A 26,015-nucleotide genomic window follows, 5' to 3' on the forward strand; every position below is an offset into this window, starting at 1 on the left:
ATAAAATCGCTGCCATTACTAGTAAAAAATAAATAAAAATGCCATTAAAACTATCCCCTATTTTGTAGACGCTATAACTTTTGCGCAAACCAATCAATAAACGCTTTTTTTTACCAAAAATATGTAGAAGAATACGTATCGGCCTAAACTGAGGAAATGTTTGTTTTATATATTTTTGGGGGATATTTATTATAGTAAAAAATATTGCTTTTCTTTTCAAAATTATCGCTCTATTTTTGTTGGCGCAAAAAATAAAAACCGCAGAGGTGATAAAATACCACCAAAAGAAAGCTATATTTGTGGGTAAAAAAGGACTTCAATTTTGTTTGGGAGCCACGTCGCACGACCGCACAATTGTCAGTTAAAGCGACACAGTGCTGAATCGCAAAAAGTGGCCTGGTCTTAAGCCCCGGACCATTAGGCTGGCCAAAGTGGTTAAATAACTAACTTTGAGGGTCTAGCTAAGACTAAACTAACTAGCAATAAAAGGAGGGGAGGACAGAGGAATATTCCTCGCCACATTAGTTCACAAGCTGTAGTGGCCCCAAAATGCCACTAGATGTCAGCATACTAAAGAACAATAATAATATGATGCATTTAAATATTGTATCGCTTCCAGCATAATTTTTGTATTATGTCAACTGAACAAATATTTGGGGAGCACAGATATGAGTGGGGAAAACGCCTCCATTGTGGTTATTAAATTGGTCGTAGATGAGAAGTGACCACATAGGCAAATTTTCTACTACAATAATAGATTTTTTTTTTTCACTGTTTGCATGCTGAACTGATCATGGGCCATAACAAAGTAAAGGTCTGCCTTAGAACTAAAAATGACCATCGATCAGGGGTGCTCAAACTTTTGAAGAACAATGGCCACTTAAAGTGGTAGTAAAATAAAAATAGGCACTGGGCACGTTAAGTCATAATGTGCTGGTATGCATCGCGCGCCAACAGTATCTATTGTATGAAACAACATACAGGTGCGTCGTTCCGTGCAATAGAGCCGCCCTGCCACAGTATATGTGCGGTGGTTGGTCTTCAAGAGGTTAAAGCAGCCAAATCTCAATTTTTTTTTTAAGTGCCAATATGTCGGTTGCAAAAGTGCATTGTATGTGACATTTAATGAACTGGCTGCTAGGAAGGTCCCAGGCGAAGTGCACTTTGTATCATTCCGCCTGGGACAAGAGCCTTTGCTACAGAGGAAGCATCGACTTATGCGGCTCCTGCTCCCTCCACATCTGATTGCTTCCTCTGCTGCCAGTGCTGCATCCATGCTGAAGCTCTGGGATGGCGGATCAGCAGCCTGAGATATGGGCTTGCCAACCTGCCATCCCAGAGCATGAGGTCAACGTCCACATCAGCACACCCTGCCATAGACCTTTGGATGCATCAAGAAGGAGACTAATGAGACATGAGAAATCATGTACAGATTTACTGGCATTCACCAAAGCTTTTCCATGTGATTCAAAATATGGTATCAATTAAATGTACTCATTATTGTTGTTTTATTAAAAATTCCAGACCTTTTTTTTCTACTGGATAAAGTAAGGAATGCTTAAATTCCCTGTCTGGCCTTTTTTTGTAGTCTTTCTCCCTTTTTGTGAGGGTTTTCTTCAGTTTTTGGCTCAGTAAGGCTTGATTCACACTTCTGCATTTTTAGTGCTACAAAAGATCTGGGCTAGAGCCCATAGCAGCAAAGTAAAGAAAGTCATACGCTTGGGCGGGCATACACGTGTGTGTGTGTGTGTGCGATATATAATAAAATATATGTGTGTGTGTGTGTATATGTATTTGTATGTGTGTATGTGTATATATATATATATACACACACACACACAGCGCCCAGAGCCAACCCTAGTTAAGAGGCCGGGGGCTATGGGCCCCAGATTCGGGGCTATAGCTCCAGTTGCCACCCCCTAGAGACGCCATTGACTACAGCCCATTTAACATGGTTTCCTATGGAACACTTTCTGTAGAGCAAATATGCAAAAAGCAGAAAATTGCTTGATTCAACACTGACTGAGCTATTGTGTTCTCTCGGTGGGGAGTGTGGGAAGCTGGCCCTGCTGGGAGAATACACAACGATTATTGCTAGTGGCTACAGCCACTGGCAATAACCGCATGGAAAACCTGACATGCTGGTTGTACCCAAGTTGATTAATCATTCAACTTGGGTACAATCAGCCTGCCCATACATGGGTTTTATGGAACTCTGGTTAAAGATAGTATACCATTTACCTTCTCAAACCACCACTGCGCACAGGAAAAATAAATGCAAATATATATATATATATATATATATATATATATATATATATATATATATATATATATATATATATATATATAGTCAAAATATATATATATTCCTAAAGCTGCTACTTGAAAGGTATGAGATATATGCAAAAACGTAAATGAAAAATTTGTAGCGCTGTGTTCATAAATCATATAAACATATCTAAAACATGTAAATAATATAAACTAAATTTAGTTTATATTATTTACACTTTTTAGATATGTTTATATGATTTATGAACACAGCGCTACAAACTTTTCATTTAAATTTTTGCATACATACATGGTTTTAATCTTGGCTGGTCCCTGCTGAACCGACTGAGTTTCGAACAGTCTATGGACGACTTTGGTCAGTAAACTTGAACAGACATGCATATTGGATAAAGGGTGGTTTAACCAATGCATGGCTGTTATTAGGTCAGTAAATCATGAAGAATAGCAGTCTTGGAAAATTCACTTTCAAAATAAAGTCAGCAATGACCACTCCAATATTCCTGTCCTGACATAAGGGTTGAAACCTCTGTCATGTTTAATGGACTGCATTGATGGGCTATTTTGAACGTCAAAACTGCTTTTCTCCCCATACAAATTAATTGGAATGCAAAAGCAGCTTGAAGCAGGCTGATGCAACTCAGGTCGTATGCACCTGTCGATGAACTCTGAATGATCACAGAAGTGTCTTAAATGCAAAAGAAATGCAGATGAAAGCAAGCTTTATTTGCCCATCAACACAAGTCCAAAGCCCATCATCACAGACCCTTATGCCTTGTACACACGATCGGAAATTCCGTTGGACTTTTTTCATCAGATTTTCCGACCGTGTGTGGGCCCCATGGAGTTTAATAATAGAACATGTTTAATTTATTTCCGATGAAAAAAAATCGGATCGGAAATTCCGATCGTCTGTGTGGAACTCCGACAGAGAAAAAACCAAGCATGCTCAGAATCAAGTCGACGCATGCTCGGAAGCATTGAACTTAATTTTTCTCGGCTCGTCGTAGTGTTTTACGTCACCGCGTTTTGGACCTAATCCTTTGCCATCCTATCCAAAACCAAACAAAAAAAATGTTTTGCATAGAGTTCCTTTTTTACATATATTGTTATTTTATTTATTGATTTGCACATTTAGTGAAGTCATTTATGTAGCACCAGCCGTTATTGATCTGGCCATTTACTTCAATAGATTTCTGAAAGATGCACTTCTTCCATTGAACTTGTAGTTATGACATACAACAAATTTTTTTTTTTATGGCCAACATTATTTTGCACAACTTACAATATGATTTGAGACATTAGTAGCAGCACAGGGAACCTGAAGCTTCTAGTGTTCTGTATACCACACACAGCCTACTGACCTACATAATCCAGCTAGCACTTGACTACATATCATGTATGCCTATGACACCAGACTCTGTCTGTTCTCCACAGAGCAAAACAATGAAAAGGAATTCATCTATATAGAGGAAGATGTGATGAGCATGTATGTAAATGTAACACGTTGAAACTCCTTGTTTTTGTTATGCCTACAGGCAGAGGAACAGCTTGGAATCTTTGTAATCCTCGCTCCAATGAGAATATACACTTGACAGGCTGATCTCAGACGTGATTGTCAGGGGAGTTATGGACAACTCTGATCAGTCTTGTCTTTTTTTTTTTTTGTATTTTAGGCATGAGCTACTGGCACACTTGAAGCATTATAATCTTTATTATGAAGGACAGAACCTACAGCTGAGGCATCGAGAGGTAAAGTAATAGGCTCTAATGTTATTGTGGATCTTTAAACCTTTTTATTACTAGCCATTGCCAATTATTAATAAAGTGCTGATGTGTTAAACACTGTACTTGTGTAAATTAACTCAACATGATCTATTAACTAGTAGACATTTCAGGAACAATACTGTCAGGGTCTGGTTTTGACCTTGTGTCCTTGCGGTGCCTGGCTGTGGCTCTTCTGGCTGAGCCACCTAAAATGCTGGACAGCTCCCTGTCTGAATTCTTTGGACAACCTTGCCTTTTGTCTTGTTTCTCTTGAACCTTTTTGCTCCTCCCATAATCTTCCATCTCTGCACTTCCTCTTTGCCAGATTATTGTGCTCTCCAGCCAATATCTTGCTCCTTTTGTTTACCTGTAGCTGTCATCTCTACTACCATCCCTTACCGACCTTGGCTTGTTCCTCGCCTATGCTTCTGCTTGATCCCAACCTACAACCACTTGTTACCAACCTTTTGGCTTTGTAACGCTTGGTTGCTACTAGTAACAAACATCCACCATATCACCCTGCTGCCAGACCTCCATCTATCACTTCAGACACTTAACCTCTTCATGCAAGCTATACACATATATATGTGCATGGGCTTTAACATCAAACGACTGCATATATCCGGCTCGGTGTAAACTACTTACCATACTGAGAGCGCTCTCTCTGAACACTCTCAGCATGGTGGCCATCAGGGATCGATAAACTCCTGATGCATATTTGTGACCGGGAGCTTTCTGATCATGTGGCTGCTTTTGATAGCCAATTGGTGGTCACATGACCTGAATGCCTGTCTCCGCTTCCCGGCTTTTCGAACTCTTAAAAGGCGGGAGGCGGCTGACGTGAAAGGGTGAAAAAAATTGGTACAGTCTCAAAAATAGTATAAGGTACACATTCCTAGAAAAATGTATACACAATCCTAACCAAAAGGTTAACAACCATTAAAGGATTAAAAGAAAAAGGATTAAAAAAAATAGCCTTTTTTTTTTTTGGCAAAATAAAATCCGCTTTGACTCTCAAAACCACCAACTGGATAAATGTAAACCCCAGGACGACGTCAGAGTGTGACGAAACACGCATCAGGAGGAGTGGTGTGCTGACGTCATTATGCTGTTTTCCTAGTGGACGGGTGTTTGCTTGCTGGCCGGCTTTTACAATTCTTGCAATCTTACTTCTTACTGCGTGCAAGTGTAACTTTTAATAAATATTCATATTACGATTTACACTATGGTAAGCTCCTTTCTATTTTGGTTTAACCTCCTGGTCCTCAATCGTGACCATCAAATGATTGAGTTTTCCTGGTCATTTGCTGTGTGTTCCTGCCCCACCATATCAAGCATTTGGGAGCTGTCATTTCCATCCCTTTGTATCAAAGGCCCTGGCTTGCCTTTTAAGTGGTGGAGGTGCACAAGTTCTTGGTGTTGTCACAAGTTATATTAAGATTATACACATGTGGCTATGTTTATGGACTCATTTATGTCAATATTGTGTGATGTTGGAAGCAATTTATAAAACTTCAATCTTTGATTAGCGCAGCTTCATCTTTATTTCCTATCTTGTATGTGTGGATCTCATATTGAGTTACAGCTGTTTTTTCCTTTTTTTACTTGTATTGATCACTTAGCGCAGTATTTTTCCACATTATTTCTGTCACAGTACATGTTGGCACCCATGGTTCCCTCAATGAACTGTAGCTCCCCAGTGCTGGCAGCACTCATGCAGCCCCGGGCAATGACACTTCAACCAACATGCTTGACTGTAGGCAAGACACACTTGTCTTTGTACTCCTCACCTGGTTGCCACCACACATGCTTGGCACATCTAAACCAAATAAGTTTATCTTGGTCTCATCAGACCACAGCACATGGTTCCAGTAATCCATGTCCTTAGTCTGCATGTCTTCAGATAACTGTTTGCGGGCTTTCTTGTGCATCATCTTTAGAAGAGGCTTTCTTCTAGGACAACGGCCATGCAGACTAATTTGATGCAGTGTGTGGCATATGGTCTGAGCACTGACAGGCTGACCCCCCACCCCTTCAATCTCTGCAGCAATGCTGGCAGCACTCATACGTCGATTTCCCAAAGACCACCACTGGATATGACGCTGAACATGTGCACTCAACCTCTTTGGTTGTCCATGGCGAGGCCTGTTCTGAGTGGAACCTGTCCTGCTAAACCGCTGTTTGGTCTTGACCGCTGTGCTGCAGCTCAGTTTCAGGGTCTTGGCAATCTTCTTATAGCCTAGGCCATCCTAATGTAGAACAGCAATTCTTTTATTCAGATCCCCTGAGACTTCTTTGCCATGAGGTGCCATGTTGAGCTTTACACTCACTACTTTACATTGTATCAAATTTTAATTTCTTCAAATATAATAAAATATTTACAAAAATGTGAGGGGTGTACTCACATTTGTGAAAAAGAATCCACCATAAAGGGGTATATGGAAAAAGTCCAGCAGATATGTTTTTATGATCATGTTCTTTCAACTAACTGTTCTTAATGTGGTTACATGATGCATTACCTTCTTTGATTATTTAAAAAAGTATATTGATCCCTTTTGAGGGTGTTGATGAGTTAATTTGTAGAAAAATCTGACTATATTTAACACCCATATGTTTTCAGGCAGACGAGATGTGATCTGCCTCATCCCCTATGAAGCATTGGGGATGAGACAGACTGTTATGAAAGCTCTGATTCCATCATCACAACTCTACAGCCATTTGTTATACATTCTATTTGCCAACATAAATAGCAAAAGAAACCTGAAATTTCATTCACAAACATGGATGCTCATGTCATATGTTATAAGGCTTGTCATATAGAGCAGTGGTTCCCAACCTTTTTGGCACCGGGGACCGGCTGCGTGGAAGAAAATTGTGCCAAGGCCCGGTGAGGGGGGGTGTATGCACAAGTGGGGGGTAAGCGATTTGTTTGATTCATATAAGGGATAACCTTTAACACCGCCCCCCCCCACAAAATATGTTTCGGTAATATTCTTGAAATTAAACAACAAAAATTGCAGTGCCATTTTAATTTTGACAGTCAGCGTAGACCTGATGCCTTGGTATTCAGTGGAAACATTTTCTTTTGCCATTGCGCACTGCTCAAGAAACCCTTAGTAACCTCTGGAGGAATGCTGCTTGAGAAGTACTGGCTACACTTACACATGTTGTCTTAACCTCCTACACAAATGAGAATATCGGACAAATGTTCATCCATTTATTTTTTTGCATGCTAGTCTCATGTTGAAAATGAAGAGATTACTAAAGGTACTGAAATTGCGAAAGAATACAACGTCGGAAGGGATGTTAATGTATTCTTTCATTTACAAGTATGTGTGGTCTTGGTCTTCTGTTTTTTTTTTTTTTTTTTTAGATTAATACTGTATATTGATTAAACAAAAAGCGTTCAATCTGGTATTGTATGAGTACTTTTTGTGCTTGTCCTTTTCGGATGAACTGTCAAGATCGGCTCTCGAAAGCTGTGTACTAACCATCAGATTATCGTCTGATGGTTTTTTTTTTCCATCCAATTTTCTCCTCGTGTACTAGGCATAACCTTGTAAGCTGTTAGTAGGCTACATTGTTACAACAAAAAACGCACAAACAAATTCCCAGCGCTGCCCAAGCTTGTCTGATAAAAAGTCCAAAAATGGTGAATGAAATGTCCAGAATTGTGGAAATGAAAGGGCATGCGCACAGGGTGTGCCAGGTGTGCCCAGGCACACCCTAATCGCAATGAGAAGCACAGATTCCCCCTACTGCCCTGGCTCCCCGCAGCACTGTCAGCTTCCCTCCTCTCCTATCGGCTGTTTGTGCTGGGATGTTTAAGGAGTGGGGAAGGGGCCAGTAAATATGTAATTCACCAGCCCCTTCCCTTTCTGAATGAACACGGTGAGTGATCGGTAGTGTGTGTTTGGGCTTTGGGGTGCACACCCTAATGAAATAGGCTGCGCACACCTATGCATGCAGGCTTGTAAAATTGATGGGCTCATCTATCGAATTTTATAAAAGTGAACCTGATACAGGAAAACGGAGCTGTAGTGATACCCCAGTCATAATCTAGGATTCTTGCTAACAACATTGGGGAAAATTATTAAGGACTGTTGGCAGATTTACAACAACTGTTGGCAACTAGAGATGGCCTGGCGGTTCGCCCGACGGTCGGTTCGCGGCAGACATCTGGCGCCCGTCTGCAATTTTACATTAATAAGAACTTTGACCCATGACACATCCATCAGGTGGTACAGGACAGCCAATTGAGACATTTCAGCACATGGACATACCCCCTACCTTATAAAAAGACCTGATCTGGTGGCCATTTTACATTCTGCTTTTTGTCAGTGTAGGGAGAGGTTGCTGTGTGGAGCAGGGACAGGCTGTATTGAAACAAATCGCTAGCTAAAAGGTCCACAAAAGTCCTTTTAAGGACTGGTATAGGTGTACTATTGTTTGGTGTGCAGTATATAAGGGGTGTAATACACTTATTATACTTTCTAACATAGAAAGCATATTATAGTGCATTTGTATTGTGCACTGTGCAGCATTGTGACTGGTGTATTTGGGTACTGCAGATTTTTTTCTGTTTTGCTGCTTTACCTCCTGCTACTCACAGTGACGAACAGTACTGGAAAAATGTTTTAGAACTGGTGTGATACATTCTGCTTTTTGTCAGTGTAGGGAGAGGTTGCTGTGTAGAGCAGGGACAGACTGTAGTGACACAAATTGTTAGCTAACAGGTCCACAAAAGTCCTTTTAAGGACTGGTATAGGTGTACTATTGTTTGGTGTGCAGTATATAGGGGTGTAATACACTTATAATATACTTTCTAATATAGAAAGCATATTATAGTGGATTTGTATTGTGCAGCATTGTGACTGGTGGTGTATTTGGGTACTGCAGAATTGTATTTTCTGTTTTGCTGCGTTACCTCTGCTACACACAGTGACAAACGTTATGGGAAAAAGTTTTATAACTGGTGCGATAAACCAGTGGCCCCCCAAAACGACAGATTGAAGCGGGGTGTTATATACCTTCTTCCACATATACTGTGCATCTCTAGAGATTTTTTTCACAGGCAGAGGAAGAGGCAGGCCCTTCCGCAGGGGTGGTAGGGGTAGAGCAGGAGCACCAGGCCGGAGCTAAAGTGGAAAGTGGCACAAGGTGCGTTCGATTACGTCAAAGGACGCACCAGACTTGGTTGAGTGGCTCACCACCAACACCACCACCATATACCCACTGCTTGAGTCACAGGAATTATTTTCCGATCCATCAGAAGACCTTTCCGATGCGCAGCCGTTCTTGGCATTGGATCAGGAAGAGGAGGTAGTAACAGCCACCACTCAGCAGTCTGACGACAGTACCCAGATCAGCCCAAGGAGGTTGGTCCCCACTGTTGCTGCCTACTCCGAGATCTCTAATGTTAGTGGTGGTGAAGGTGACGTCGATGATGACGTGTCTACAGATGTCACGTGGGTGCCCACAAGAGATGAAGAGGAGGGGAGTTCAGAGGGAGAGATGGACCAGCAGATAGGGAGGAGAAGCAGGCTGAACTTACATTGCCCAGGAGGGACAAACCAGACTCCTAATGTATCAGGAGCGAGCCATCAACCATGTACGGTCACATCTGGCGCTCCCAGGACGCCGGCCCATGGCTCCGCGGTGTGGGCTTTTTTTAACGTGTCTGCTGACAATAGTGTTGCCATCTGCAGCCTTTGCAGTCAACGCATAAGTCGCGGTAAGCCCAACACTCGCCTAGGGACATCCGCCTTAAGAAGGCACCTGGCCTCCCATCACCAAGCCCAGTGGGAGCAACGCAATCAGAACCCACAAAGCCACACTCCAGGCTCTCACCGTCCAGCCTCTTCTCCTTCTCCTCTATACTCACAATTGTCCTCCACTCCACCTTCCATCATGCCATCTTCACGTTTTTCTGCAAAAAGGCAGGCTTCCGTGGCCCAAATGTTCGATCGTAAAAAAACGATGATGCCGGATAACCCTCTTGCCCAACGGTTGACCGCTGGCTTGTCGGGACTGATAGCCCGCCAACTACTGCCATATAAACTGGTGGACTCAGGCCTTTTCGAAAATTTGTGGCCATTGGAACACCACAAAGGAAGGTCCCAGGAAGGAAATATTTCTCACAGAAGGGCATCCCAGAGCTATATGGCCATGTTCAGCGGCAAGTGAATGTATCTCTGGCACACAATGTCGGTGCCAAGATACATCTGACTACAGACACGTGGTCTAGCAAACACGGGCAGGGACGGTATATAACTTTTTTATTGCCCACTGGGTGAACCTTCTGACGGCCGTCAAGCATGTAACCCGTGGCACCAATGTAGATTTGGTTTTACCGCAACGGATTGCATGCAGGCCTGCCTCTTCTCCCTCCTACTCCATCCTCCCTCTCCTCCTCGGCTGACTCCTCCTTTTCCAATGCTACCGTCTCTTCCGCTGTGCCACCCAAGATCCCCAGAACCTATTCGACATGCCAGGTGAGACGTTGCCATGCTGTGCTGCGTCTGTTGTGCCTGGAAGACAAGAGCCACACTGGTTTTGCACTCCTTTCAGCTTTGCGTTCACAGGCAGATCAGTGGCTAACACCGCTCAATTTGACAAAGTGGTGTGTGACAACGGTGCCAATCTGCTGAGCGCGCTGAAACAGGGCAAAATTACACACGTGCCATGTATGACACACGTCCTGAACTTGGTTGTGCAGCGATTTGTTGCCAAATACCCTGGGGTCCAGGACGTCTTGCGGCAGACAAGGAAGATCTTACACGGCCATGGCTCGCCTTGCTGACATTCAGCGGCGACACAACCTGCCCATCAGACGTCTTATTTGTGACTGCCCGACGCGATAGAACTCAACCTTGTATATGCTTGATAGGCTGCTCCAGCAGAAACGTGCAGTTAACGACTACCTGTACGAACTCTGCGACAGGACATGTTCTGGGGAGCTTGGTTTTTTTTCACCGCGCCAGTGGCTGCTCATGCGCGACTCATGCAGACTTCTGAGGCCATTTGATGAGATCACCAAACTGGTCAGTCGCAGCCAGGGCGCCATCAGTGACATCGTACCTTACGCCTTCTTTATGGAGCATGCATTGCGTCGTGTCATTGATCAAACCGTCGAGGAGCAGGAAGATGAGGAAGTCGCAATGCTGGATGAATTCCCAGGGGGGGGGGGCTACTTCACCTGAGACAAGTCAACAACGGGAGTCTGAAGAGGAGTCAGAGGAGGATGGTGCCGGGCGGATGAGGAGGAGCAAGAAGAGCATGCTTTAAACCTTTCTGGGATCCCTGGTGTTGTCCGTGGATGGGGGGAGGAGAACGAGGACGACATTATCCTCGATGATGAGAAGGAGCCAGGCCACTACACCGCTTCCAGTTTAGTGCAAATGGGGGCCTTCATGCTCCAGTGTTTTAAGAGGGACCCCGTATAAAAAGCATAAAGGGCAAGGACCAGTACTGGGTGGCAACTAGGGGTGTAACGGATCGTCACCGATCCGTGATCCGAACGGGCCACCCCGTTCGGATCGGCACACCCCGCGATCCGCGGAGCGCTCCGGAGCCTAGGCCTAGGAAAGTCCCCGGCTTCGGCCTAGCTCCGGAGCGGCGGCCAGTCTGCTTGCCAGAGCCCAGCGTGACACGCCTCCCCGCCTCCCCGGGGAGGCGTGTCACGCTGTGCACTGGGCTCTAGCAAGCTGAATGGGAATGTTAGCAGTGAAGCACTGGTGTGAGAGGAGGGGGGGGGAAAGGGGGAAAAAAGAGCACAATAGCAATTCACAGGGGGGTGGATTAAAGAGGAAGCAGGTGAGGCTGTTTGGGACTTAAAGTACAATCTTGATGTTTTTACAGCAAAAAAAAAAAAAAAATTATTTATATATATATATATATATATATATTATATATATATATATATATATATATATATATATATATTTTGCTGTAAAAACATCAAGATTGTACTTTAAGTCCCAAACAGCCTCACCTGCTTCCTCTTTAATCCACCCCCCTGTGAATTGCTATTGTGCTCTTTTTTCGGATCAGCAAAAAAAAAAAAAAAAAAAAAAAAGGTTCCTTTTTTTAATTGGTACAAAAAAAAAAATATATTATTTTATTATATATATATATATATATATATATATATAATAAAATAATATATTTTTTTTTTTGGACCAATGAAAAAACGGACCCTTTTTTTTTTTTGCTGATCCGAAAATGATCCGATCCGTGACTCCTGATCCGAGGATCGATCCGATCCGTGAGTTTTTTGATCCGTTGCACCCCTAGTGGCAACGTACTTAAACCTCTGGTACAAACAAAAAATGGCGGAAATGTTACCACAATCGCAGAGGGCTATCAGAATGCAGCACTTTCAGGCCTTGCTTCGAGAAATGCTGCTTTCTGCTTTTGCGTGCACTGGCAGAGGAATTTCCACTCTCAGAGAAACCGTCCCGGGTGCCTGCAAGAAGAGGGCGGTTTGAAGATGTGTTGGTCACTAATGATATGAGATCATTCTTTCGGCCAACCCATCGACAGCTGTCCTCCGGATCCAGCATCGGTGAACGCCTAGACCGACAGGTGTCCGACTACATCGGGTTAACGGCCGATGTGGACGCACTGAGAAGTGATGAACCCCTGAACTACTGGGTGGGCAGGCTTGACCTCTGGCCAGAGCTTGCACAATTTGCAATGGAACTGTTGGCTTGCCCCTCATCCAGTGTCCTGTCCGAAAGGACGTTCAGCGCAGCAGGGGGGGTCGTGACCGATGAGCGCACTCGCCTAGCTCACGACAGTGTTGACTACCTTACATTTCTAAAAATGAATGAGGCATGGATCTCGGAGGAATTCAACACATGTGATCAGTAGACCATGTTTGATTCAAATTCCTCATGCCAGGCCACAAATATCCGCCACCATCCATAACAATTCATGGTCCCTGTCTTGGGTAAATACAGCGGCATAAAAGGCCTTTTATGTCCGTTGAATGCCAAATTTTTGGGGCCTGCACTTATTTATCCTGTGAATGCATAATGTACCTCCAGCCACAGAATACAAAGTTGTTTGTTGTCAGGTGAATGCCTGTCGGCTAATTTTTGGGGCCTGTAATAGCCGACACTTCTGTATCCGGTTTTTCGCTTAAAGGAGTTCTCTGACCTAAAAGTTTTAACCCCCGCTGTGCCCGGGCTGTAAAAAAATATAAAATAAACTGTCACTTACCTGCCTACGATCCCCCGTTGTTCCGATATCGCCGTCCCGTTCTCCGGTCCCGGGCCCCTTCCGCTTCCTGTGTGTCGGTGACTCATAGTGCGCTCAGCCTATCAGCGGCCGCAGCAATGTCCCGTCGCGGCCACTGATAGGCTGAGCGCACTATGAGTCACCGACACACAGGAAGCGGAAAAGAGACCGGGACCGGAGAACGGGACGGCGATATCGGAACAACGGGGGATCGTAGGCAGGTAAGTGACAGTTTTATTTTCTATTTTTTTACAGCCCGGGCACAGCGGGGGTTAAAACTTTTAGGTCAGAGAACTCCTTTAATACTTTTGGTAGGTCAGTGTCCATGTTGTGGGACTATTTGTGCACAGCTAGTAAGTATTTTGTGGCTGCAAATATGACCTGCAGGTTTATAATGTTCGCCTGCCATTAAAGTCAATGGGGCCCGCCGCGAACTTGCGGCTTACGATTATTTGAGAAAGTTTGCGGTTAGCGTTCGCGAACCGCCCCATCAGGTGTTCGTTCATCACTATTGGCAACATTTACAGCAGTGAATCTACAAAGAATGCAAAACTCATCCAGAAGAAGCAAACAGATTAGCGAAGACAGACCGCCAGCCCTCAATAGATGGTATGGATGGAGGCACATCTATTAATAGTAGAGTGCTGTCTATGTACACATTCATGTAAATTCCCTCCTAGATAGGTTGCTAGGATGAAAGGTAAATTCATTTTTTTTTGTTGTCTCTTCCGTAATGCTTGGAGCAGCTATTAATTTGGGCTGTTCTAGATTTCACAAGCTGCAGGTTTGACTGCTCCATCTGCACTCTGGAGGCTTCCAGAACATAGAGGTCTTGGAGAATCAAATGGCCAACCAAAATATTTATGGCGGTGCAGCCAATTTCCAGGGAAGTGCGCCCAGTAGGTGACTGGGGGGGGGGACATAATTAGTCTGGGGTCAGGAGCAGCCCCGTACTTGTTTTGCTGAAGATCTTTGAAGTCTGATTGTTCATCGAGGCCACAGCTATAGCAGAACTGGGGTGCTATGCCTAATTATTTCTAATTACTCCTGGAGCTAACAATTTGGTTTTAAGGACCCACAGAAAATGTGCCTGGTGGGAGCTGGGAGGTGTGCAGCTGCCATGGGAAATTATGATTTACTAATCCAAGCTCAAGAATCCAGGGACTGTGTTGTTCTACTTTTCGGGACAGTGGTAGACCTTTCTATGAGACTGCTCTTATACAGGGTCTTCGCTCTTGCTTTGTCCTTGGTTACTGGTTTAAAGCCTGCTCCTAGAAATATTGAAGTATGTCCTCCTTTATATAAGTCACCATTTCTGGAGTATCTCATACCACCCCAACCTGTCTCCTGTTACAAGATCTAAAAGCAATAAATTGTAAAAAGAGAACCCCCAGTTAAATGGAGCCAGAGTGAATGGACTTTTGGTCTGTGTGAATGGTGGCCTCTGAACTCTTTTGGGAAAGAACCAGTTGAATCAGTGGTTCATGTGGTGCTACACATGTGAAATATTTCTATTTAATATAAAGATTGTCTGCCTCCTCTTCACAGGAAGAAGGGGAGCTGATTGTGGAAGGACTGCTTAATATTTTCTGGGGTTTAAGACGGCCTATCAGACTTCAGATGCAAGATGACAATGAAAAAATACGCCCACCTCCATCCTCCACGTCCTGGCATTCTGGATGTAACCTCCTCGAACAGGGGTAAGGCTCCTATCTCCTTACATCACTCAAATTATTTCTCTCGTCCTACATTATGTACTGAGCTAGCTTCTTTGAACATGCCAATGACGGTTTAAATGCAATCACACTGATGACACTGTCACCCTCTTGGCCATAGGGTACACTGTTATCAGATATGGTATCCTCTATTTACAGGAAAGTTAGACCCCCTTTAAAGTAAAACTAAAGGCATTTTTTTCCTTTTGGATAGAGTAAGAGAAGGTTAAAACCCCTGTAAGTTTTTTTTTTTTTTTTTTTTGCCATCTGTGTCCCATTGGGGAGATCTCCTTTACTTCCTGTCACAAAGCTAAAACCGGAAGTGAGAAGAAATCCTCCAAAGTGAGAATCTCTGGTTGTCACCTGCATTAGTGTCCTCATTGGAATAGATCTGTTACTGTCTGGGGACAACCCAAAATCTGGGATTTTTTTTCGTACTATCCCTTTCAAAACAACACGGGACAAATTGAGAGGGTGAATCTCCGCACCTGGGACACAGGCAATCTAATCCCTCTCCACTTTATCAAAAAAATAATAAAAAATGGTTTTCATTAGGTATACTTTGTAACTTGCACACAGCCATGAACCCTTTTGCCTGTCATCACTGGATACAAATATATATTTCTGTAAACATTCAGGCCGCATTCACACCTGAGCATAGCGTTTTCGGACGTTTTTTCCGGCGTTTTGTCGCGCGTTTGCATACAGCGTTGTCCGACATTTTTGAACTTCGTCGTTTTTTATTTTAGCCAATAGGAAAAATGATCATCTCTTTCATCACTTGTTGCTATGTTTGTAGATTTTTTTTATCTTCTTCCTGGGTGAATGTTCTATTTCACAGAACAAATGAAAGCGACAAAACGCCGGTAGAAACGCTTGTTGTCGCGCTAGACGCTTGAATCGAGCTGTAACGGCTACCCAGATAGTGAGGGGGTCTCAGCCGTTGGAGAAGTCCTTTTCCCTGGCAAGCTGCGATATGCAGGTACCGCCGGTATATCCCATCGAACGCCCTTCCAAGAAACGAGACGGGCTACGTTTGCAGAGTCAAGCAGACTGACTTTTAATGCCACATTTTACCTCCTTATATCTGGTTACAAACTGTACAGAAACAAATGCCACTCCCCCCCCCCACCCAGGGGGGCTTCAATACACATACTTTGAAATAATGACATTCCCTTGAGCCAATCAGTCGCTAGACGTTTTGGCTCCTAAACTTAGCTTGATCAGACAATAGAATTCAATTAACCTTTAAAACAATTATCACTCACACATAATCCCCATCAGCATACACCTCACAGGAGGCTGTTACCTACACAAAAGAGAGTTCATTAGCTATGCAAAGGGAACATTAGCATTCAGCAGTGAAAGAGACCCTTGTCCAATTAACCCTTTGAGCTCAGAATACAATGTGGTACATCCAATTGTGACAAGCCATGCAGTTCCTTGTAGACCTCCCTGCATGAAGATTATAAATGTCCGGGTAGAATACATAGGTCTGTTACACGAGCGTTTCCATTAGTTTCTATGGGAATACAAACGTTCAAAAACGCCCAAATCAGCCCGAAGGGTCCAGAACTTGTTTGAGCTTCAGGCGTTTTGGAGTGGAGATGTGAACCATCTCCATAGAGAATAATGTATTTTTTCCCCTCTAGCGTTTTGGAGCTTCATGCTTCAGGCAACAAAACGCTCAGGTGTGAATGCAGCCTCAATGTATCACGTTGTAATTTGTAGCCTTCCCTTGACCAGATTGTGACTTAAAGTGCAGCTATGCATAGACTATGTTTAAAAAAAAAAAAAAGCACATCTCCTGGAAGAATGCTGCCAAGGAAGCTTGCATTCTGGGTCAGATCTAGAGCAAAGTCCACAGTCGTCCTGCTGATTAGAAAGACCACTGCCTCCACACAGAGCAAGGGTCCCTTTTGACAGCATGCCAGCAGGGGACAGGCCCCTCTACTCAGGCTGTGTCTGCTTTCTAAAATACAAGATATATGCTGCTTTTTATTGTGTTCTTCTGTCACCGTCCACACACATGGAAGACTTTCAGTTCTCATGCAAATAAGTGGCCCCTCTCACTCTTTATACCACAGCCAATAGGTCTGAACTAAGGAAAAGTCACGCTGTGAAAGCTTTGAATGCTTTGTGTGTCAGCTGTCAGCCACCATGAAGCATTGGAGGGGATGCACAAAGACCCATACATCCTTGTTTAGCAGAAAGCACTATTATGTAACTTCAAGTCCAGAATTTTTTTTTTTTTAAAGAACTTTGTTAATCTTGGATATATTAGGTTTTAACCCTCTCCTATGTCTTTTTTTTTTTTTTTTTTTTATTATTATTATTATTATTATTTAATTTTATTGCTTGTACTGGGATGAATAACTCATTGTGCACAAATTATACTCCGAATTACTAGATAGAACATGATACTGCAAATTACTAGAAAGGAAAATTATGCTTCAAATGACTTGATAGAAAATGTTATGTGTTTTATCTCGTACATAATAAAAAAAAATATTTATTTTTTAAAAATTCAAAGTACAGAGGGTATACATAAAAGGAGGAAAATAGAAAGTGACAGAATCGTACAAATACTTTATAATGAAAGAATTAAGAATTAAGACCATTTAAAATCGCATCTAATATGTAATCGGGGCCCTTTTTTAAACGTTTTATATTTATTTTATACAGATTAATAATTTTTAAGGTTGTTGGGTTACTGCAAATGACCTGCTCTGCCATTTTTATATGAAAGGAAATGTTCGTTCTTTGCAGTTTAATGCTATATAATGCTTTCCCATGCGCTCAAAGAACCACTTGCATATCATAATGAGTCTATCTATCTATTGCTCAGCATGATATCATCATGGTACATTGTGCCATGATACAATGGTATCATAAAGTCAAATAGCCGCCATTATAATAATCTTATCATAATAAATAAACCATCTGAAAGGAATCGGTCTGAATTGATCAAAGCAATTAATTATATGCCACTAAAATTCTGAAAATAAAAGGGAGAATCTGATTGGTTGGTATGGCCAATGCCGAACTCTTCCTCTTGATACATAAAGATCATGGTATAGAAAATGCCCTGTTCGTTCTGTTTTATCTGATCGAAACCGCTGAACGGTTACTGTTCTGGGTTGTGGAAGGGTGGGAGGCTGGATTCATAAGGCTTTTTTTTGGCAGTATCCTGTGACTTCTAGATTCCAGGCTCTGCTTCCAAACACAACAATGAGGAACACTGAGCTTCAGGACATGTGAAAATCATCTGTGCAAATATTTTATGGCTGGAAAATCTTTCCATGATTAGTTTAAGCTGTCCAAAATATAGAGCTTAACAACAGATAACAACCCCTATTGATGTTTATGCCTGCTGTTCATTTAGTGCGCGCTATTTGTGGGCGAGAGGTCACTTTGTGAAAATAGAAAACAACTGCTGACTTGGGTTTTAAAAGTTCCATCATGCTTATCCTTGGTTTATTGTTTTAGCATGTCACTGATCAGGAGCAAGCATGCAGACAGTGAAATCTGATGAGTGTGAACTGCTTGCTTGTTTTAGGTTGGTAGTAAAGCAACTAAGAGATTGCATGTTCAGCACCGCATAGGGCCTGAAGAGCTTGATTCAGACAAAGTAAAGCAAAATAAGGGGCAAATATAATTCTTTCATAGTAAGCTTGTACTAGAGTATTGTACCGCGTTGGCCATTGATTAAATGCAATACGTTTTTGGCTTTCAGTTGATAATCTTTGTAAACGTAAACTTCCTCTGCTGACATGTACCTATAGGTAAGCCTATAATAAGACTTGCCTATAGGTAGTGAAAATATCTCCTAAACATGTACAGTTTAGGAGATATTTACATTGCATGCAGCCAGTGACCTCACCGGCTCATGCACTCTGAAGGAACGGCCCACTGGTGCCATTCCTTCCAAGACCCGTACTGTAAATGGCGGCTCATGCATGCATGTGAGTGATGTCATTGCGTCTCTGGCTAATCACAGCACCGCAGTCCGCAAACCCAGAAGAAGCTCCAGGTAAAATGTCAGTGGTGTGTGGGGAACGCTGCAACAGCTTCATTCTAAGGTAAGTATTTCATAATGAGCTAGTATGCGATGCACATATTGTACATATGGCATTATTGACTAAAAGATATATACATGGAAAGCATAGCTGTATGGTTTCTGATTTGTTAAATGTGTTCTATTCCAGTAAAGCGGCTAAACCCACCATCATCCCTGATATCCAGGTGACAGAAGCTGAAGACACCTATTTTCCTGGTAAGTGAGCAGCGAGTTTGTTGTGTAGGTTTGCTCTTTAAAAGAAGCCAAATAAGTAGCCTAAATATCCCACGGCAAGGATTTCCCACTATATACAGTGGTTTGTTATTTTGGTCTTTATAGGATCTGATTCATAGGCCACGTGCAAGCATTTCTGTTATCTTCAAAATCTGTGCTAATATAAATGAGACACTTTATCATACAGTGTCCCAGTTTGCTTAAAGAGGAAGTAAACCCTCCTCCTCCTCCAAAAAAAAAAAACACCCTGCAAGACAAAGGCATAATGAGCTAGTATGCATAGCATAGCATACTAGCTCATTATGTATTACTTACCTCTGATCAAAGCCCCTGCAGCAGTCCATGTCTCCCCCTCTGACACCGACATGTCGTCCCGGAGTTACTTCCGGAGATCGCGGCTCCGGCACTGATTGGCCAGAGTCGCATTTTCACTCCCGCGCGGGAGCCACCGGTAACGGCACGAAGACTGAAGCAATGGCACATAGGTGCCATTGCTTCAGTTTTCCCCAGTGTGCATGTGACGATGAATTTCAGCACATGCAGACACGGAGATATCTCCTAAACTGTGCAGGTTTAGGAGATATCCTGGGTAGCTACTGGTAAGCTTTAATACAGGCTTACCTGTAACATAAAGTTAAGAAAAGGTGTTTACAACCACTTTAACCATTTGTCTACCACTGTACATTTTTGATGGACATTTCTGTAGTGCCTTGTATATGACATTGCAAAAATATCTCACAGGTGGCCAGTTTGGGCATTAGTTGCTTTGATCTGAGCTGTCATGTGACAGCTCCCATCACAGACAGTGTACAGAGCCGATCTGAATGGCTCTGTAGCTTCTCACAATCACAAATAATAACCCCTTCATCTGCTACTTCTGCTCTCAGTATGACCTGTATATTTAATGTATCTAGTACGCATGACCAAGCTCCATGTTTCAAACACCTCAATACCACAATGGTGTATATATACAATAGTTGCTTAAAGAATGCACAAGCTTTACCAACGCAGGGCAAAGAAACAGGATTACTCTATTGTGCAGTCCCTCATCAGTACATACTCTCATTTTAATTGCTCAACCAGCTCTCCGTACAGCTGACAGGAGACAAGAAATTACATAGTACTATCAAGTACAGGAAAGCATCTGACTCTCACTTCCTGTCCTCTAATATGAGAGCTGGTAATTGGCCAAGAACTGCCACATTGGGTACGGTCCTCGGTCTTGTTTAAAGTGATTGTAAAGTCTTGTTTAAAAAATAAAATAAAAATAACAAACATGTTATACTTGCCTGCTCTGTGCAGTGGATTTGCACAGGGCAGCCCTGATCCTTTTTCTTCTCGGGTCCCTCTTCGGTGTTCCTGGCCCCTCCTTCACTGTCAAGTGCCCCCACAGCAAGCAGCTTGCTATGGGGACACCCTAGCTGAGCTGCAGCTCTGTGTGCCCATTCAGACACAGAGCTGTGGTTAGGCCCCGCCCCCTCTTTCCCCCGATTGGCTCCCACTGCTGTCAAAGTCAGTTAGCCAATGACACCACTGTTGTGTCTCACCCAATCAGGAGAGGGCTTCCCAGACAGCGGAGGGACCTGTGGATATTGCTGGATAGAGATGGGGCTCAGGTAAGCATTAGGGGTGCTGCTACACACAGAAGGTTTTTAGGGCTTCCTTTTTATTGCTGGTTTTGGCTGGGTCAAGAAGGAAAGGTAAGTGATCACTTATGGGAAATGGAAAAACTAAGGCTAACCTGTTGCATTTTCCTGCATGATCAAAGCACTGGTTCACCTAAAGTGATTGTGAAGGGCTTTTTTTAAATAATAAACATGTTTTACTTGCATGCTCTGTGCAATGGTTTTGCACAGTGTGGCCCCAATCCTCTATTTCTGGGGTCTCCCGCTAACACTCTGGGCTCCTCCTTCCGCTTTCAATGGTGCCGCACATGCAGGCTCAATCCCGAGCCGCCCTGTGTGTCTATTTACACACACAAAGTGACTCAGCCCCACCCCTTTCTCTCGTCACTGGATTTGATTGACAGCAACAGGAGTGGCATGCAGTCCAGTGAGGAGCGAGAGAGAGAGAGCAGGGCCGCTGTTCTCTGGTACAGCACTGGATTGACATCAGGCTTGGGTAAGCATCTAGGGTCTGGTGGAGAGCTGATCATAAAAGGTTTTTTACCTTGGTGCAGATAATGCATGAAGGTAAAAAAAAACTGAGGCCTTTACAGCCAATTTAAAGCTGAAGTCCAAACCAAATCCCTACAGCTTTAGTAAGATCACTTACATGTCATGAAATATGTCCCACATTGTGCAAGCAGATTAATTCTGGCTTCACTGCAGAGATGGCTGTTCTCTTCCTGGCTCTGAACTTCCAGCACTGCAGTGGTTAACAGTTTCGGTCTTGATTAGGGGGCAACTAATAAGGGGGTACCCCTGGTCTTGATTTTTGGCCACTGATAAGAAGGTACCACCAGTCCTCCTGTACAGGGCCCTGGGCAGCAGGAGGAATTAGATGAAGGGCGGGTAATCAATGTTAAGGCGGGGGGCAGGCAATTAATGGAACCCGACCCCTATGTGTCTCTCTTTGTAGCAACTGGAAGCTGGCAAAAGACAGAGGAGGAGAAGCCAACTGCTGCAGGGAGAGCCAAATGGGTGGATCAGTTCCAGTAATTAGGGGGGGGGGGTTCCTGCTGTGCTGATCACCCTCCATATGCACCATCCTCTTTCTCCTGTGTGCCCCCTACCAACACTACTGCCAGATTCCCTCCTCTCCCTTCCACCAGGCACACAGGGGGATGTTTCAGGATAGAGAGTGGGGGAAGTGGCCAGAAAATGTCATAATTACCAACCCCTTACTTTCCTCAATAAATACAATAAGTGTGTTTACTCCGTTCTTTCATTACTGCCGCATAGTAAACTATGTTTACTATGCTTCAGTTTGTAAATGAACAGGAGCTTCTGTACAAAGCCTTTTCTGTTCATTCCCTGTCCGGTGCAGCTGAGGCTGCAGTGAAAATGACTGACAAATCAGTCCCTTTCTCTATCTCTCAAAAGTGAGAGATCAGGGGTCTGCTTAGACCCCTTATAGTTCACCAAAGCCACCTCACCAACAACATTGTGGAAAACATAATTGAAAAATTATTGAAAAATGTAAAAAGGAATAAAAAACAATGAAGTGCTCATTCACACGGCTTTTCTGGCCCATACAGTGTGAATGAGCTGTTTGTGTGGCTGGAGCTCCCTGTTACTATGAAGATATAGCGGCTGTATGACCAAAATTACAGGTCCTAATATCACAGGTGTGGGTGAGGGGCCCCGAATGCACACGGTTTGTGTTCGGGGCCCTGGACCTCATCCATAGGCCTGTCAAATGAAGTTCTGTGGCTGTGTTCATACAGCTGGCACATCCCTATAGTATAACATGATTACATGTGTTACACTGTCTGCAACACAATCTGTGAATGGCGGAGAGAATTCCAAGACTGATCTGACTCTCCTTCATTCACAGATTGTGTTACAGGCAGTGTCATCAATGAAAGAACGTTTCTCAATGGATCCATCGCAGTGCTGGAAGTTCAGATACAGAAAGAGGACGGGTAACCCTGTAGTGAAGATTTCTCTGGGATTCTTCTGCACAATGCAGTACATGCTTCATTATAGATACTGTAATTGATGTGACTAAAGTTAAAGTACAGTTGAACCTCGGATTACGAGCATAGTTCGTTCCAGGAGAATGCTCGTAATCCAAAGTACTCGCATATCAAAGTGAGTTTCCCCATTGAAGTCAATGGAAAATAAAATAATTTATTCCGCATTGACTTCAGTGGCATGCAATACCGCATGCGGCCAGAGGTGGGGGGCGCCGGAGAGCCTTGGAAACACTCGGAAAGGGCAGAGGACACCTCGGCTGAACTCAGAAAACCTCAGAAAGGCTCAGGAACGTTGTATTTCCGGAATAGCTCGGATCGGCGCCATTCAGCTCTGCTCGGCTCCGGCGCCCTCCACCTCAGGCCAAACGCGGTATTGCACACCGCTTTGGCTTGAATCCTGCTAGTTTTGCGAGACGACACTCACAAACCGAGTCAGGATTTTTTAAAATACAGTGCTTGTATTGCGAAACGCTTGTCCAAGGTTCCACTGTAAATGGAAGCTCCCCAGGTGAATCTGACTAATTGTTGTAGTTATAGAAGTCCATTTATCACCTTTTTGCAGCCTTCTTCTAAACAGCAGGACCTCTCTTCCTTTTCCACAGGTGTGTGTGTGTGTGTTGTGTTTTTTTCCCCTAAAAAAATTCTAGACAACACTGCTTAAATTCTATAATAAAAAAAAAATATATCATTTAGATTTTTTTTTTTTTAAATAAATTCTAGAGAACACAGCTCCACTGCAGTCTTGCATTAACCAGCAGGTGGTGCTGCAGGCGATTGTTAAAGTCACCGCTCCTGGCAGCAGGAAAGCTGGGTAGCTCTGTAGTTGGGTAGAATCCATGTTCTGTTTGAGATATCTAGGTTATCTCTGTGCTTTTCTATTTTACTGGGAATGTACTGTATGCAAGACCCCATTATAAGGCACAACATGTGTAGCATGTGATTTGCTATAATCACATGTACAGCTATGAAAGACTCTGTAACAAAAGGTCACTTGTATGCTGTATCTGGGGATACAAATATGACTGTACTTTTACCTCATACCGTATTTACGGAAGAGCCCTCAGAATTCAAATTTTTAATCTAATGCCGCGTACACACGATCATTTTTCGGCATGAAAAAAAACATTGTTTTTCAGCATGTCCAAAAACAAAGTTTTTCCAACTTCATCGTTAAAAACGATGTTGCCCACATACCATCGTTTTAAAAAAATGATGAACAAAGCGCGGTGACTTACAACACGTACGAAGGCACTATAAAGGGGAAGTTCTATTCGCCTTTGGGCTGCTTTAGCTGATTCCGTGTTAGTAAAAGACGATTTGCGCTTTTTTGTCTGTTACAGCGTGATAAATGTGCTTACTCTATTCCGAACGCCAGTTTTACCAGAACGAGCGCTCCCATCTCATAACTTGCTTCTGGGCATGCACGGGTTTAAAACGTCATTTTAGCCCACACACGATCATTTTTTACAACCCGAAAAACGTTTTTTTTTTTAAAACGACATTAAAAAATGCAGCATGTTCGAATTTTTTTTTTTATGTGCAGCCCACACACGATGATTTTGAATGACGTTTTTAAAATTGAAGTTTTTTTTAATGCCGAAAAATGATCGTGTGTATGCGGCATTAGAATTGTGTTTAATAATTTTAGGCTTAAATAAAGATCCATCAAACTAGAAAAATATGTGAGAAGTTGGACATCAAGTCTATTTGGTCTAAAACCTCAGAAGAAAAAGTACTATGTCGCAGCTTTGACTGCGGCTTTGAAATCACGCAACTTCATCTGAAATTTCCCAATTTCAAAGCTGCTTGTCAGTGCGACTTCGGGTGTGACTTTGAAGACATCTGTGCAGCTTCATACACAGGTGTCTATTCAAGTCCCACCTGAAATTGCCAAAAGTAGTGCATGTACTACTTTTTCATACTGATTCGGTACCACAAAGTTGGCATCCCACCGATTTGAACATTGTGACCGCTGGCAATACAATGTGACTTGTGTGCAAATTCTTTTTTTTTTTTTACCTGTCAAATCGCATAACAAGTCGCTCCAGGGGCTTAGAGGGTGTGATCTGCATTGGCTTTCTCTTTTCAGACTAAATATATTTCCTGCAAGTACAAAAAACACATGTGGATTTTACCAGGAAATTGAATGTCCTTGTAACTTCCTTTGGACTGAACTCCTATCTTATACAATGCTATCAGCTTCCTCAGCTGTCCTCTGTTACCTAGAGAACACCAACTCATCTAGGTTATGGAGACGTGGAGGTGTTTGTTGTCCAAATCAGGAGAGCTGCGCAGGGTGACAACATTGCTCCCCCATGGATACAGTGCAGTATGTGAATGTTGTCACTTTTTGTCATAAAGTGTTACAGGCAGGTGAAAATTAAGGGAGAAAATAAAATGGGAAAAAAAGGAATGCAGCTACCACATTCAAGCTGCAATCCTGTGCTGCAATAGATTACATTTTTTTTGTTTTTTAAACTGTGAAGGTCAGGGGGACAGCCCCAAATCTGCATCTTTAACTAGTTCCCGACCAGCCACCACAGTTGCAGGTTGGCTCTCCTGCGCGAATCGGGAGCATATACAGGGATCGGTGGGCGCACAAGCCCATCTGCTAGCGGGAGAGCCAATCAGCAGGTTCGGTGGACTTGATGTACGCCGGCCACCTGCGATCGCTCCACACAGAGGCAGAATGGGATCTGCCAGTGTAAACAAACAGATCCCTGTTCTGTCAGGGGTGTAGAGTGAGATTATCTGTTCTTAGTGATTAGGAACAGTGATCTCTCTCTACTCCCTGTCAGTCCCCTCCCCCCACAGTTAGAAACACCTCCCTTGGGAACATTTTAACCCTTTGATTGCCCCTAGTGATAACCCCTTCCCTGATGGTGTCATGTATACAGTAATTGGTGACTATTTTTAGCACTGATCGCTGTATAAATTACACTGGCCCCAAAAAAGTGTCAAATTTGTTTGCCGCAATGTCACAGTCCTGCTAAAAATTGCAGATCACTGCCATTACTAGTAAAAAAATTATAATAAAAAAATGCCATAAATATATCCCCTATTTTGT

At 43.1% G+C, this 26,015-nt stretch overlaps 1 protein-coding gene across 1 annotated transcript in view; it reads left to right on the forward strand.

Moving 5' to 3' along the window:
* Positions 1–26,015, forward strand: part of RASSF2 (Ras association domain family member 2) — a 79,869-nt gene that overhangs the window by 27,881 nt on the left and 25,973 nt on the right. Inside the window, exons 3-5 of the mRNA XM_040345917.1 lie at positions 3,966–4,041; positions 14,848–14,999; positions 19,223–19,290. Coding sequence (XP_040201851.1) covers positions 3,966–4,041; positions 14,848–14,999; positions 19,223–19,290 — 296 coding nt within the window. The remainder of the gene's footprint in view (positions 1–3,965; positions 4,042–14,847; positions 15,000–19,222; positions 19,291–26,015) is intronic.

The sequence above is a fragment of the Rana temporaria genome, chromosome 3, assembly GCF_905171775.1.
Source record: "Rana temporaria chromosome 3, aRanTem1.1, whole genome shotgun sequence".
In the NCBI taxonomy this organism is placed as follows: domain Eukaryota; kingdom Metazoa; phylum Chordata; class Amphibia; order Anura; family Ranidae; genus Rana; species Rana temporaria.